Source organism: Leptonychotes weddellii, chromosome 13 (genome assembly GCF_054177405.1).
Source record: "Leptonychotes weddellii isolate Sample4059 chromosome 13, ASM5417740v2, whole genome shotgun sequence".
NCBI lineage: Eukaryota > Metazoa > Chordata > Mammalia > Carnivora > Phocidae > Leptonychotes > Leptonychotes weddellii.
This window is the reverse complement of record NC_138381.1, coordinates 58228154-58243364: the sequence shown is the minus strand read 5'-3', so window position 1 is coordinate 58243364 and position 15211 is coordinate 58228154. Positions and strand designations below refer to the sequence as shown.

General features: G+C 57.1%; 1 protein-coding gene across 1 annotated transcript in view; it reads left to right on the top strand.

Annotated features, from left to right (window-relative positions):
- PPM1F (protein phosphatase, Mg2+/Mn2+ dependent 1F) overlaps window positions 1-14234 on the top strand; it is a 28074-nt gene extending 13840 nt beyond the window's left edge. The window contains exons 4-8 of the mRNA XM_081801704.1: window positions 3940-4142; window positions 4765-4953; window positions 7025-7168; window positions 8868-8961; window positions 10116-14234. Of these exons, the coding sequence (XP_081657830.1) occupies window positions 3940-4142; window positions 4765-4953; window positions 7025-7168; window positions 8868-8961; window positions 10116-10468 (983 nt within the window). The 3' untranslated portion in view covers window positions 10469-14234. The remainder of the gene's footprint in view (window positions 1-3939; window positions 4143-4764; window positions 4954-7024; window positions 7169-8867; window positions 8962-10115) is intronic.
- The last annotated feature ends 977 nt before the right edge of the window (window positions 14235-15211 follow it).

Below are 15211 nucleotides of genomic sequence, written 5' to 3'. Positions count from 1 at the left end.
ATGATTACTTCCATCTTGTCCCATATTTGTTTTTTTTTTTTAAAGATTTTATTTATTTATTTGAGACAGAGAGAATGAGAGAGAGAGAGCTCATGAGAGGGGGGAGGGTCAGAGGCAGAAGCAGGCTCCCTGCCGAGCAGGGAGCCTGATGCTGGACTCGATCCAGGGACTCCAGGATCATGACCTGAGCCGAAGGCAGTCGCTTAACCAACTGAGCCACCCAGGCGCCCCTATCTTGTCCCATATTTGTTATCTATGTTCCTTTAAGCTTAGCACGAGAGCGAGCGGTGAGGGCAAAGCAAGGAACGGGGTGGGGGCGGGCTGGGAGACAGACCCACGCAGCCCCTCACTTCAGCACATGCTGAGTTCTCGTCCGTGTCCCCGGCCTTTTCCGTGGCTCCCTGCCCACATTCCATTCCAGCACGGCCTCGCATTCCTGCCTGGGAGGTGCGGGAGACAGTGGCCCACAGTGACAGGCAGCTATTGTCCTCCTCAGAGCCCCACAAAGGGAGCGCGCTGCCCCAGAGTCCCGGCGGGAAACCAGCGCCACCTGCTGGCGGGAAGGCCCCGGGCGGTGGCTGACGCCCGCCAAACCCTGCCCCTGGGGGCGCCTGCAGGCCAGGGAAGGGGGGAGGAAATCACAGCCTGCGCCCGCCTGCCGTGCAGGCCTGGGCTCGCAGCCTTGATCAGCTGTCCCTGTCACTGGAGCAGAACATAGTAAAGTCTATCATCTCGAAGCCCTTCTTGCAAAATTGGCTTCCCGGCAGGTGATAAAAGCACCACTGCTCAAGGACAGAGATATGACTAAGACCTCTCTGTGGCTGGGTCATGGGGAAGCACCAGCTGGCTCCTCTCCAGTAGGCTGGACCTGTGGGCGCCAGGGTGAGGCCCTCAGCCTGGAAAGCAGGCGTCTCCTGCTGGCGGCATCAGGAGTCAGTGAGCGGCCGATTCTCCCGTTGCTTATCCATTGCTTATCATTGTCAGTGGTAATTGCTTTTGCTCAAGCCGAAATTCAGGTTCAAACGTGTTGACGGAAATGGTAGCACAACCTAAGGCAAGAGAGTACGCGGCACCCTGTGCCTCCCTGGGCGTCTCAGGCCTAATAAAAGCAGAGCCCAGGGCGCCTGGGTGGCTCAGTCGGTTAAGCCTCTGCCTTCAGCTCAGGTCGTGATCCTGGGGTCCTGGGATCGAGCCCCGAATCAGGCTCCTTGCTCGGCAGGGAGCCCGCTTCTCCCTCTGCCTGCCATGCCCCCTGCTTGTGCTCGCTCGCTCGCTCTCTCTCTCTGACAAATAAATAAATAAAATCTTAAAAAAAAAAGCAGAGCCCAGAGGGAGAGGGAAGGAGCCCAGCGGCCCAGATGGTCTTCTGAGCACAGCCGTCTACAGCGGAGAGGAGGCTAGGGAGGCAGCGCTGTGCCGTCCAGCTGAACAAGGGGTCTCTGACTTGTTGGCAGGGGATGCACTGGGCCAAGCTCGTGTGGACCTGTCTTCCCGGAGCTAAGCCTTCCTGTACCCACAGCCCCTCAGGCCAGCCCAGCTGGTCTCCCACTTCTTGCCAAACACCTGCATGGCGCCTGGGTCCTGGGTGTGCTGGCGGTGGCCAATTCTAGACACACACACCTCGCCTTCACGTGTGGAATCCCTCGACATGTCTTCCATGGCCTCTCATGCTCACAGACCCTCTCTGCCTTCCCTGGCCTCTGCCCTTCTCTTTTTCTTCTGCGGCCTTCACCTTTGGGCAGGAGCTCTTCCTTCTCCAATACCCCCCGCCAAGTCCTTCAAGTGTGGCCCGCGACTCTCCTCAGAGTCTGCCCTTGAACACCCCTCCGAGGCGACGGGCCCTGACTCACCTGTGCCAGCTTCATGCACCCTGGTCAGCAAGAGTCCCAGGAGGGTTTTGTGTGTGGAAATGGCCTGAGCCTCTGAGGCACACCACCCGAGAATTCCTTGGGACCTGTCCATTGTTAGTTCCTTGGTTAGCTTTTCTTTAGAAGGCAGGTTTAGGTAGGATTTGGAGGGGGGGAGGTGTGTGTTGTAGGGGCTGTTACCTATTGTCGTGTAACAAATTCCTCCTGAAATTTAGTGGGTTAAAATGAACATTTATTATCCCATAGTTTCTGTGGGTCTGGAATTTGGGAGCTGCTGAGCTGGTGGTTCTGTCCCAGGGCCTCTCATGGGATCGTGGTCCTGAGCTTGTGGCCAGTGGGGCGGAGGTTCCATTTTCAAGGGGTTCGGTCACTTGGCTGTTAGCAGGAGGCCTCAGTCCCTCCCCATGTGGACCCTCCACGGGGCCGCTTGGGTGTCCTCACACCGTGGCAGCTGCTTCCCTCGGGGCCAGTGACTCACCAGGAGACGGAGAGAGAGAGAGACAGAGACAGACAGGGAGGGAGAGAGAGTGTGCCAGGTGGGAGCCGCAGTGCCTCTTAGGAAGCAGCAAATGGTCACTTCCAGTCGATTCTGTTTATTAGGAGCAGGTCCCTAAGGCCCATGCTCAAGGGGAGGGAACTGGGCTCCCAATCAGGCATCAAAGAATAATGGACATATTTTGAAACCATCACCTGGGGCTAACAGTTGTGATGGAAAATTGAGAAAACACCAAAAAAGTATTCTTAAGAAAAAACATCACCCGTGGAGCCCCACCTGCAGACACCCACTTCTGACATTTTGATTGTATGCTTTTCCTGCCTTTAATTTTCTGGTCCAAGCAGTTGAAGGCCTTTTCAGGTCCTCATGATCAAACTGTGTGTGGGATTTTCTGTTCTCCTTTTTTAGTGACATTTTTTTCCTTAATGTTTTTTCCTTAATATTGTGACATAGCATTTTACATGCTCACGCACTCTTTAGAAGCCCGTTTTTGTTTTACCCTTTAATTTTTTTCCATTAAGCTTTGAGATAACTGTAGGCTCTCATGCTGTTGCAAGAAATAACACAGAGGAATTCTATGTATCCTTTACCCAGTTCCCCCAACGGTAATGTCTTAAAAAACTATAGTAAACTATCACGACCAGGATCTTGACATAGTCAAGATATAGAACAGTTTCATCCTACAGGGATCCCTCATGTTATCCTTTGTGGTCACCCTAATGCCCCATGCTCCTGTCCCTAACCCTGACAACTGTTAATCTTCTCTATTTCTATAATTCTGTCATTTCAAGAATGCCTAGAAATGGGATCATAGAGTATGTAACTTTTGGGGATAGGCTTTTTTCACTCCACATCACTCTAGGGAGATTCATCTGGGTTTCTCTAATGCGCCAGGAGCTCACTTGCTCCTTCCTTCCTTCCTTCCTTCCGCGAGTAGTATTCCGTGGCATGATATACCGAAGTTTACCCGCTCGCGGGTTGAAAAACATCTGGGCCATTTCCAGTTTTTGCCTATTACAGGTGAAGCTGCTGTGAACCCTGGGGCACGCAGGGTTTTGTGCACGTGCCGTCTTAATTTCTCTGGGATAAATGCCCAGGGGTGCAGTTGCTGGGCAGTGTGGCGATTGTGTGTTTAGTTGTGAAAATCATGTTTAATAGCAGCTTAATTCTTCATCAAGAGAATAGACCATAATTTACTCTGTCACTGGATACCGATTACTTCGAATTAATGTGCAATTATAAATGATTTTATACTTTGTCCTGAAATTATCTTTGAGTTTCTGGCTCTTTCCTTGGGGGTGGGCTCCCATGAGTGGAGTTGCTCACTGTGGGATGGGAGGCTCCTTCCTGTGCATATTGCCCAAGCAGACATCGCTCGGTGCCCGTGACACAGGCTGTCACGCATAGTTTACCGGGCTGGGGGGCTCAGAATGCCCCTGGGGCTGATGGGTTGGTGGGGCCTGGGCAGGCTTTGGGGGGCGCTGTTGGAGAGCTGCAGGGGCCCCGGGGAAGGGGGGCAGGCAGCTGGAGTGGAGCCCTGCTGCTGCCCTAACAGTTCCCTGTCATGCGCATCAGTGCTGGATGCCAAGGGCCTGGCGCGGAGTTTCTTTAACCGGCTCTGGGAAGTATGCAGCCAGTGGCAGAAGCAGGGGCCCTTGATCGCCCGGCTTCCTCAGCGGCAGTGGCTGGTCTCCATGCACGCCATCCGGAATACGCGCCGCAAGATGGAGGACCGGCACGTGTGCCTTCCCACCTTCAACCAGCTCTTCGGCCTGTCCGTGAGTGCTCCACCTGCAGTGCTCCTCCTCCCGGGCCCCAGTCAGAACAGCCACAGAGGCCTTGTGAAGGGCGTGGGTGGGGGCCCCCCGGGCTTCCGAGCAGAGCTGCCAGCCAGAGCTGAGGCGGGAGTGATGCCCGTAGCTGTACTCTGAAGGGGGCAAGGCCAAGCACGTCACAGGGAGGCTCAGAGGACCGAGTCATTGACCCAGCACTTCTGGGCCACTTTGCTTTCCCAGCTGAGGGACTGAGGGAAGGGAATGATCTGCCTGAGCCTGTTAGAAGGGGAGGCCCCAGGAGTCACGTTTGCCCCAGACTCACAGTTGCTGAGTCCTGCTTTGTCTCAGGCACCAGGAGCCACCTGGTATCTTCCCTCACTTTATACTCCAGCAACTCATAACAGAAGGTGAACCGAGGCTCTGGAGGCTTGTCCTTTCCTTTTCCAAGTCTTGCCGCTCCTAAGTGCTTGAGTCAGGATCACCTACCTGATGGCCAAGGCCGTGCTGATTCTCTCAGACCTACCCCAGTGCGCGCCTGGGCTCCAGCCCCAGATGAGAGCCTCCGGCTAGGTGACAGCGTGGGTCAGGGCCAGGTCGGTGTGACTCCCGCTGCACTCCCCTCCAGGACCCTGTGGACCGAGCCTACTTCGCCGTGTTTGATGGTCACGGAGGGGTGGATGCCGCACGGTACGCCGCCGTGCACGTGCACACCAACGTTGCCCGCCGGCCCGAGCTGCCCACAGACCCCGCCAGAGCCCTCAGAGAAGCCTTCCGGCGCACCGATGAGATGTTTCTCTGGAAAGCCAAGCGAGAGGTGAGAACCGGTGAATGGGCCTTGCGTGCAGTGTGTGGGCCAACAGCTGTCACATCAGAGAGGCCCGGCCCCGGCCGAGGGAGAGAAATCAGAGCACTTGGTGGTGTCAGAAGGTCCCCACTAAACTCTGCTGGCCATCATGTGACTTCATTCTTACGGTACAGGGAGGCTGGTTTTTCATTTGAATAAAGGAGCGTGAAGCTTCCCTGGCCCCGCAGCAGCATGGACCTGCCCCACTCTGGTGGGGGTGCAGGCTTCCCAGGGAAGGCAGCCTGTTGTAAAATGCACCAAGGATTCTGTTTTGCTCAGATATGGCAGGATGACAGGCACAGAAGCCACCTTGAAAGGGGAGTTTGATTACTTCCAGTGCCTGAGAGGAGGCCCCAGGGTTGGTCCGGAGGCAGAGGGAGGGAGCACCATATGGCGGGGCCTTCAGGTGGCCTCACCGAGGCCTGGGCAAGGCAGGGTGAGGTGGGGCAGGCACGTCAGGGCAAGTGGAGGATTGGATAGTTTGAATAACCTGGTTGGGCTCTGGGCTACCGGGGCTGCCCCCAGCCATCCAGGCCAGGGGAAAGAGCCTGGCGGGAGAGACAGAGGATGTGGCTGAGATCACGGGTTCAGACCAGCTCGCTCATGCAAGAAGTTTGTGCGCCTGGGGGAGACATTTGCTATCTTTAGGGACCAGCCGTCCTGGGAGGGGCATTCTCTCCACCATTAGCAAGTACCCCAGTTTGTCAGAGCATCCGAAAATAGGGGCGCCTGACTGGCTCCAACGGAAGCGCATGGGACTCTTGATCTCGGGGTTGTGAGTGAGCCCCATGTTGTGTGTAGAGATTACTTAAAAATTTTAAAAATCTTAAAAAAATGTTTTTTTTAAAAAGAAGAAAATATTGAAAATAAAACCCATGATTAATACACGGCCCCCTCTCCCCTTGCTCACCCAGGCAGGGTCTTGGCAGGCTGCTGGTGCCTGCTGGGTGTGTTCTTTCCTCGGGAATAGTAGCCCTGTAGGGATCGGGCACTTGTTTCTGAAAGAACGCATCCAACCCCTCCTCTGTGAACTTCCCACCCACTGAACCTTACCTGCAGAACTTCCGTGGGGCCCTCCCAGCAGCCCTGCCAGGTAGCTACTAAAATTGTGTCCATTTTATTTATTTATTTATTTTATTTATTTTTTTTTAATTTTTATTTATTTATTTTAGAGAGAGAGAGAGCACAAGAGGGGGGAGCGGGAGAGGGAGAAGCAGACTCCCTGCTGAGCAGGGAGCCCGATGCGGGACTCGATCCTGGGACTCCAGGATCATGACCTGAGCCGAAAGCAGTCGCTTAACCAACTGAGCCACCCAGGCGCCCAATTGTGTCCATTTTAGACATCGGGAAACTGAGGCCCAGAGAGCTTAACGGACCTGCCCCAGTTGACATGGCTCATCGGGAGACCTGGAAGGGGGTACAGTGTCATCAGACACTCTGAGCACAGACCCCAGCGGAAATCAGCAAAGCCAGACCTTGCATCTTAATGGAAAACCGTATAGCATCTAGAACTGTCACATGGGAGCCCGGTGAAAAACTGACATGCCTCAGCCCCCGGGCCTCCTCCCAGAGTAACAGTTCTCTGAAGCAGGTGTTCAAATTAGGTTATTATTATTTTAAGCTAGCTTTATTAACATATAATCGACACATAACAGATCACATGTATTACAAGCATACAATGTATAGTTGGTTCAATAACATGTAAAGTGTGCAGTTGGATAGGTTTTGACATTTGTCTACAGCTGTGTAACCCTCACCACAGTAACGGACATATCTGCCATCCTTCGTTACCCCACCCTCCTGCCCACGTGCTCCCCGGACACACACTCGTCTGCTTTCTGACGTTACAGATGATAGAGTTCGTGCTTTCTAGAGTTGTGTGCAAATGGGACTCCACGGGCTGTGCTCTCCTGTCATGCAGCGGAACCCTCAGGAGACTCCTGGTGTGCTTGTGTGTGCTTCAGCAGTCCGTTCCTTTTACCTGGCTGAGCCCTGTTCCAGGAGTCGGTCAGCCTGGACGGGCGTCCCTCTTTCCCTGCAGCGGCTGCAGAGTGGCACCACGGGGGTGTGCGCGCTCATTGCGGGAAAGACCCTGCACGTCGCCTGGCTCGGGGACTCCCAGGTCATCCTGGTGCAGCAGGGACAGGTGGTGAAGCTGATGGAACCTCACAGACCTGAGCGACAAGTAAGGGCCCCCTCCCTCTGTGCCTGGGACATCCCAGCCCCCATCACGCTGCACCGCGCAGGATGGCGGACGGTCAGGTGGGCAACGAAGTAAGAGGAGCCCTGGACCACCTTCCTAGGGAGCTCCTGGTGTTCCTCAGAGGGAGGGCCCTTGTGACTCGAGTGGCTGGGGTTGGGGGCGAGGGGTCCCCTGAAGCTTGGGGTGTTAGCCATTACGGATTGAGGGTGAGCATCTTCTCAACCACTGAAGATCATTTACATTGCCTTTCTGGAGAGCCCTTCCTTCTTTTTTTTTTTTTTTTTTTTGGAGAGCCCTTCCTTCTTGTCCTTGGCTCATTGGTCTCCTGCTATTGTCCTTATCAATTTGTAGGTCAGCTCCTTGTCTGCAGGGCGATTTGCAAATAGCCTGCCGCTTTGTCTATGTTTATGGACTTTTGCCTTGTAGACACTTTGGTTTTCAGGTAACTGAGTGGAGCTGTCCTTTCGTGGTTTCTGGATTTGGAAAGCACTGCAGGGAGTGTCAGGCAGTGATCACAACAGCCGGGAGGGACAGCATTCCTTGGCCTCACCTCCTACATAAGCTCTCCCTGTCGTACAGAGGAGAGGACTGAGGCTCAGAGAGGTCAAGTAACTAGCCCAGAGCACACAGCTGAGAAATGGCAGCTGTCCTGGGTCCCTCCACCGTCACTGCACCACCAGGCCATTTGGCATCTGCTCCCTGGTGGACCGTCCTACCCCAGGACTAGATGCGAGCCTCTAGGTTCCTGCCCACCCGCGTCCCCACAAGCTTGCTGTCCCGCGCCACCTCTGTGGCCCAGCAGGGACTTTTCCGGGCAGCCTTTCCCGGAGCCCTGCCATGTGGCACCATGGCAAAGAGCACAGCCAGCCAGCCTGCATATCTGCCTGCCTCTCCCCAGACCCTCTGAGTCTCTCTCTCCCCTCCACCTGCGCATTCCTTCCTCCTCCTTCCCTGCCCACATTCACGATCCTTTTTGCCTTTTTCTGGCACTGCTCAACACCACGGTGGCTTCTCAGGCCCAGAGGGAGCCGTGCAGACAGGTCAGGGCTGCTGCAAACCTTCCGAGTCCCACTGCCACCACCTCTGCAGGGAACTGCATGGGTGGCCCAGCCTTTGGTACGGTGTCCCCCCTCCCTCCCGCCCTGCAGTGGGATGTGCACAGAGACCGTCTCCAGGTGGAAGGGTCCACATCCGTGGTCCCAGAGAGAGGGGACTGGCCTATCCAGCAGACACTGTCCCGTGGGGCATGGGAAGCTCCCAGCTGAGGAAGCTGGTACCCTGGGGCCCAACATGGCGTGCTGCTTTCACTTCTGGGAGGAGGGGGAGCAGGGAGACTTTGAGAAAGGACAGGGCCTGGTTGAGGTTTCATCCAGGCCTGCCAGGTGGCCACACACAGCACAGGCTTGCTCTCGCCCCAGCGGCTTGCAAGGAGGGGACAGTATCCCAGAGTGAAAGGTGAGGCAGCAGGGCTTCGGTGGCCACAGCTGGTCTGAGGTGGGCCTTCCTGCATTCGGAGGAGGATGTGCAGCTTCTTCATGGTTTCTCGCAGTTCTCCTAATGCCTCCTCTGGGTGTCATTCCCGGGCTGTGGTCACAGCTCGGTGTCAGAAATCAATGCATCTCCGCTCGCGCAGCCTCGCCAGGCACCCTGCCCCAGCCCCCACTCTGGCTGTCCCCCACAGGACGAGAAGGAGCGCATCGAGGCGCTGGGCGGCTTCGTGTCTCACATGGACTGCTGGAGAGTCAACGGGACCCTGGCCGTGTCCAGAGCCATTGGTAAGGAGGCAAGGGGCAGGAGACCAAGGCCTCTTGTCTGCAGCCCGAGGGTCACCCAGCTGTTGGGGACAGCAGCGTCCTGCGCTGATAAAGCACCTGTGGTCTGTGGGGCCGTGTAATTAGACTGTGAAGGACCTCTGGTGAATTTAGATAGCCCACGTGCAAACACCTCAGAGACTTCCATCTCACACGAATAATCCCAGTTTAAGTTGTATGCAATTATCTCCTCGTTAAAACAGTTCCCCAGAAAAAACCTACTAGGAGACCCTTGGATAGCTACTATCTGTGCTGGAAGGTCATTTTCAAATATTCCATAAATGAAGATTATCGATTATCCTCCCCCCATTCATGCTGATTCTTTTCTCCATCTAAAAAAAAAAAAAAGGAAGACTCCTATTCTTGCACAATCCTATTTTGTCAGCATCCTGCTGCTGCTGGGCCTCAGGCTGGGCCTCGGCAGCCACACCTCTACCCCCAGGTACTTAGACACCACTCTGTTCCTGCTGAGCCCCGCAATGTGGCATCTGTCCCTCCTAACCTCCCGGCACACGCGGGCCTTAGAGCCCTTCTTCCTGCCGCCGCCACTGCCCTTGTGTCTCTGGACACACTGCAGTGGGGAGGTGGCCGGGGGGGGGCTCTCCAAGCAGAGACTCCTTCCACAGAGGGGGACACCCCGGGCACGTCCGTGTCAGGAAGCGGCAAGGTATGAGGAGGGGGCGGTGGGTTCCAGTTGCACTTTGAAAGTAAAGTCAACAGGACTGGCTAGCGGATTGGATGTGGGGTCCCACAGAGAGGGTCCTGAGGGGAAGGGAACCTGCAGACCTGAGCATAAGGAAAAGTGAGGTCCTCCGCCTCAGCTATCCCCCCTCTCCGACTCTGGGCCCCGCTCCACTGGCAGTGAAGAGGCTGTTTGTCGAGCTGACCTCTTGCCTGGCTGGGCCCTAACTCGGCCCTCTGGGACACCAGAATAAGTCGGCCACGTCGCCCTCTCTTGTTTTCTTCATAGCCCTTAGCACTGCGTGAAATTACCAAATTTCACCGGTGAGCATGGGTGCCGGAGGGGAGTGGCCGTGGTGAGGCCCGGGCCTGGCAGGTGGCCCTTGGCAACAGGCAGCCCGGCCCTCTGACGTGAGGCCTTTCTCTCCCGCGTGCAGGGGACGTGTTCCAGAAGCCCTACGTGTCGGGGGAGGCGGACTCGGCCTCTCGGGAGCTGACGGGCTCTGAGGACTACCTGCTGCTGGCCTGTGATGGCTTCTTCGACGTCGTCCCCCACCAGGAGGTCGCTGGCCTTGTCCAGAGCCACCTGGTCAGGCAGCAGGGCAGCGGGCTGCAGGTGGCTGAGGAGCTGGTGGCTGCAGCCCGGGAGCGGGGCTCCCACGACAACATCACGGTCATGGTGGTCTTCCTCAGGGACCCCCGAGACCTACTGACGGGCGGGACCCAGGGGGCAGGGGATGTGCCCTCTGGCCTCTCAGAGCCAGAGACCAATACTCCACAGAGAAGCTAGGAGGTGCAGGCCCCCTGCCCCCACCCCAGGCCCATCCCCCTCGGATGCCTTAGGACCAGACCAGCAGCAGCGGCGGCGGTGGGCGGGCAGGTGTCCCCCTCACAGTGTTTTCCCAGGGCCCCGAGTCCCCTGTGCTCCTTGCATCAGTCCATCCTGGTGGCTGCAGAACTGCCCTGGGGGGGCGGGGGGTTATTTATGCCCTGCTCCTGCAGGCAGTGAGATGGCCCGGATCTCCAAAGGAGGCCTAGGGAGGAGACCTCACCAAAGAGATGACCTGGGAAGTGGATTAGCTCTTCTCCAGGCTCGGCTGGGTAGGGGGCAGGACCAGAGGCCACAGGCGCGGGCCGCAGCCAGACCAAAGACGCTGGGCTTGCGCCTGGGGCAGCAGGGCACTGCATGTGAGACCCCGGACAGACCCAGGGGCCATGGACATCTCCAGGTGTGTCCTGGGTGTCCGGCCCAGGTTTCTCATTGCCTCCTCACTGGCCACGGCTGGGAGGACTCATCTGTACAGATGCGCCTGGCTGGTCCTGGCCTACCAAGCCGGCTTCCCGGAGTGGGGAGAACGGCCCCGTTGGGAAGGAGGGAGCACCAGGGATCTGGTCTGCGGTGGGTGCTCGGCGGTCCCCAGCCTCCCTGGTTCCCTCCCAGCCCGCACACACCCAGGGAGGGGAAGGTCAGAATGATGACACGTGTGTCTTTTGTTTGTGGTCTTTTTTTTTTTCCCCAGGGAAGTCTAACTCAGAAGCAGTATTTCAGGTTTTTGTCTTTGTTTTGTCAGTGCCAAGTTGACCTGTTGTGTCATATAACTTAAGCAGAGCTTAGCGTTTATTTTATTCTTAGAAAACTTAAGTATTGATTTTTTTTTTTAGAAGAAACTTCTTTTGCAGTATTACTGAATTTTTTTTTCTCTAAATCAGGATTGAAACAAAAACTTTTCCAGGTGGTGTTAATAAGCCATTCAAGTGCCTTAAACAGCTTTAGGTAAGGCTAGAACCTCTGGGCCTGGACGGATTCTAACAGGCATGTTTCCATTTTTACAGAAGCAGGATTTATTTTGTTATAGTGGCATGATCTTGGCTAGAATTCTTCCCGGATGAGTTCTTTCCGTATCTTGTGATTCCATTCGCTGCTGACAGCAGAGCAGCCCCGAAGAACATAGGCTGTGCTGTGCGGCCTGGGCCAGACCGCGGGGCTCCGGGAGATCAGGGTGACCTCGGCCCCACCAGCCTCCCTCCACACCTGGGCCCTACTGCTCATGTCTCTGGCTGGTGCCCAGGCTGAGGGACTGAGCTCCATGAAGCGGACTCCTCGTTTGACTGGAATGTCCTAGAATGTCTTGTGTTAGTAACCAAATTGGTTTCATTGGGAAATACGCTTAGAGGCCCCGGCAAGTCCGGGGGCAGCCTGGGGGCGTTGGGCTCTGTTTGGAGCCTATCCCGCCCACCTGCCCCACAGCCCCCAAAACCCCTCCTCCTGTCTCCCGCCTGCCACAGCTGCACCCTCTGCCATCTTGCTCTGCCCACAGCCTGACCACATGGGGGAGAGCTCTCCATTCCCTAGCATGCTCTGGGCAGGTGAGGCTTGGGAGCCACGAAACTTGGGTGACTCGGGCTGCTCACATCCAGTGAGGCAAATATGGCGTTGGTGTCCAGTTGGAAGTGACAGGGCTGGGTGAAGAGTCCAGGCAGAGGTCAAGGGCCCAGAGAGAGGGGTCTCTGGTGGGAGGACCCAGGCCTACAGATCTGGGAACGGCAGTGGGTGGCTTAGCTGAGGCTTCTGGAGAATGTCGCTGGGAGGTGGGCAGCAGGGGGATGCTTGGCACCAGGTCCCCCAGGCTGGGAGGTCTTATGAAGGTACTCAGAATCCACCCGCAGTGGCCAGGCCCCAGCAAGGAGAGTGCAGGGAGGACCCTGATCCCAGTGCACGGAGGGGAGCCTAGGTGTCCCCCCTCCCCGGACCCTGCAGCAGGAAGAGAGGGAGGCAGTGGGAGATGCCCCCCACAGGCTTAGCCTTTACTGCTCACTCCCACAGCAGGGATGAGGGAGCCCACATGATGCGGCCGATGCCATGCCCCAAAGCTCAAGATTGAAGGCATCTTAAACATGGTCACTGCAATTCAGAGGTTTGGTGGGAGCCAACAGTGACCTAGAATTTTCCCACTTAATCTGAAGGCCCCGCTGCTTTCTGGGGGTCTGAAGCCCCCTCTTCGGCCCTTCCCAGCGCAGGGCTGGTCAGAGGCAGCATGTGGGCCTGCCCTTCACCAGCGGCCTGGCTGCCCCCGGGCATGACCTTAGCAGAGGGCGGAAGCGTGGACTTCTGTTGTCCTCCTTTATTTGCCAGTCGGATCCTGTGATTGCCACCAAGAGTGGGGCTTCACACATGGAGCCTGGCTCTCTCTGTGTGGTGGTCTGATTCGCGCCCTCGCTCGAGGCTCCATAAGGAGATCTCTCCAGGCTTGTCCCAGTGACCACCCCCCTCTGGCAGAGGCTTCTGCTGTCTGGTGCGGCTCATCCTTGCCTGGGGGCTGAGGGAGCCCTTCTTCCTCCTGCACAGACGCCAGCTCTGTGCAAGCACCTAGGCATAGAGGCCTCTTCCCTCTTGACTGGGGCTGGACTGGGAGCCACCGGGCGTCTTCAGCCTCTGAAAGCGCTGGCCCCTCTCCTCTCCGGGCCACGGTCCCACGAGGGCCCCAGATCTGGAAGCCCCAATCCCCTTCTCAAATCCTCGCTTTGCCACTAGCTCGTTGTATGAGCTGAGTAAGTCATGGAGCCTCCCTGGGCCTCAGTTTCTCCTCTCTAGGGCACAGGGTTGCACCAAAGCTGTGATTCTGGAGGGTCAAGGGCTTCCTGAGGCAAGCCTGGCGTGTCCCAGGGAGCTGCTGCCCGTGCTGGGGGAGCCCTCCCTGGCTGCTAGCAGGGAGGGGTGATGAAGTATTATTACCCATCTATTCTTACAGTTAAGTGGGCTGGGAAAGAATGGAGCTGCAGATGCTGGGGTTGGGCCTTATATGGAACACAGAAGCTCAGAGAGCAGGCCCTGCTTTTACAGGTAGAGCTGATTGCGAGCTAGCAGGGGTGGGAGAAGCAGACAGGGTCGGCTCCCTCCCTCCACAGGTGTGAGGCGGAAGGGCATGGAGAGGGGCAGGGTATAGCTGGGCTCTCCCTGACCTCGCTTGCCCTCAGCACCCAGGACGAGGAAAGGGATGTGCTTTAGGGGGAACAGTGACGGGGGCAGGCCCCACTGGAGATGCACAAGCTCTGTGAGGTCCCGGGCCAGCCTTTGGCCGCAGCCCTCTCTCCCCCTACCCTCCCCAGCCAGCATGCGGCCCTCACCCCTTCCTGTGTCCCCTTGCGGATGGCCCGGCTACCTCAGCAGTATTCCCGGGTCCTGGGGTACAGCTCCGCCGGTTCCTAGGCCTGACCCTGACAAGGGCTCAATGGAAACCTGCTGGGCCTGTGCAAGATAAGCTGGTTTGGGTTTGATTCTGCCTGTCGCCCAAGGGAGGCAGCCCCAGGAGGCCTGTGCTTTTCGCCGAGGCTCTGCAGCTTTGCCAAATGCGCCGAGCTTTGCCATTCATGCGCCATGCTAGCCTTGCCAAGGGTTCATCTGTGCATGTCTTGGCAGGGCTCCTGGGAGAGGCGTCTTGTCCCGAGATGGGATGGCCATTTTCCCTGTCTGTAGGGATGAGTGCCCGGATGAGGGGGCCAGAAACTCAGTCTCCTCCCAGGGGTCAATAAGTGTCAATAAATCATGAGTTCTGAAACCCTGTCGCCTGAGTCCTGCCTTCTCTCACCCCTGAGCACCTGGTACCCCTGAGTGTCCAGGGTGCGTTTAGAAGCTGCCAGGGCGCTGAGGGGGGCCATCTGCAAAGGCAAAAGCAGCAGACTAATTTAGGAGATTGCGTTGCCTTCTGGCCAGCCAGTCCGGCCTGGTTTTCTTCTCTGGGCTCCAAGCCCACAACTGTCCCTGCAGCATGAGGGCGTGGGCCACTGTGAGCCTGTGCAGGGGCTGACAGGAGAGGGGTGAGGCCCCGGGGGGGGGGGGGCACCTCACAACATGGGAGCCTGGGGCAGCCTGGAGTGGCCCAGAGACACAGGATGGGGACCCTCCCAGCAAAACACTCAGATGGGAGAGGGCAGGCCAGCAGCTGCCAGGGGCTCTTGTGCTCCTGGCTGAACTCAGACTCCAGGGAAACGGGAAAACATCCAGAATGCCTCCATGCAGGCACTGCTGAGCCATGGCCCCAGAATGCTGCCCAAACTCCCCAAAATGTAAGGGAGGCACCTGTGTTTTGGGTTAGTTGGGGCCAGCTAGCCAGATTGCTGCGTCCCTGCCCCCTCCCCCCTGAGCCCTGCCCTGGATGCCAAGCCTTTGCCCACGTTTGGGCCTTGCCAGACCAGCTTCTAGTCCCTTCTCAAATCACCCTGAGAGCTTTCTGTGCCCCTCCCACTCCAGGCCTCATTGCAAGGGAGGCAGCTTTATCTGTCTCCAACATGTCACCGAGAGGGGGCTGGGGCTCCCAACCAGGCCCCGAACACCACCCCCCCAGCCCCGCCTACTCACCCATCTGTCTTCCCCCTGCCCGGTCCTCTCCGCCTCCTTGGTGGCTCCCCGCAGAGTCTGCCCAGCAGAATCTCGTTCTTAAGTATATGCTGTCTTGATTGTTCACAAACGAATTGCCTCGTGTGAATCTCATTGCTACAGCCAGATGGTGGCTCCACACTGCCCCCCCCCCCCCCG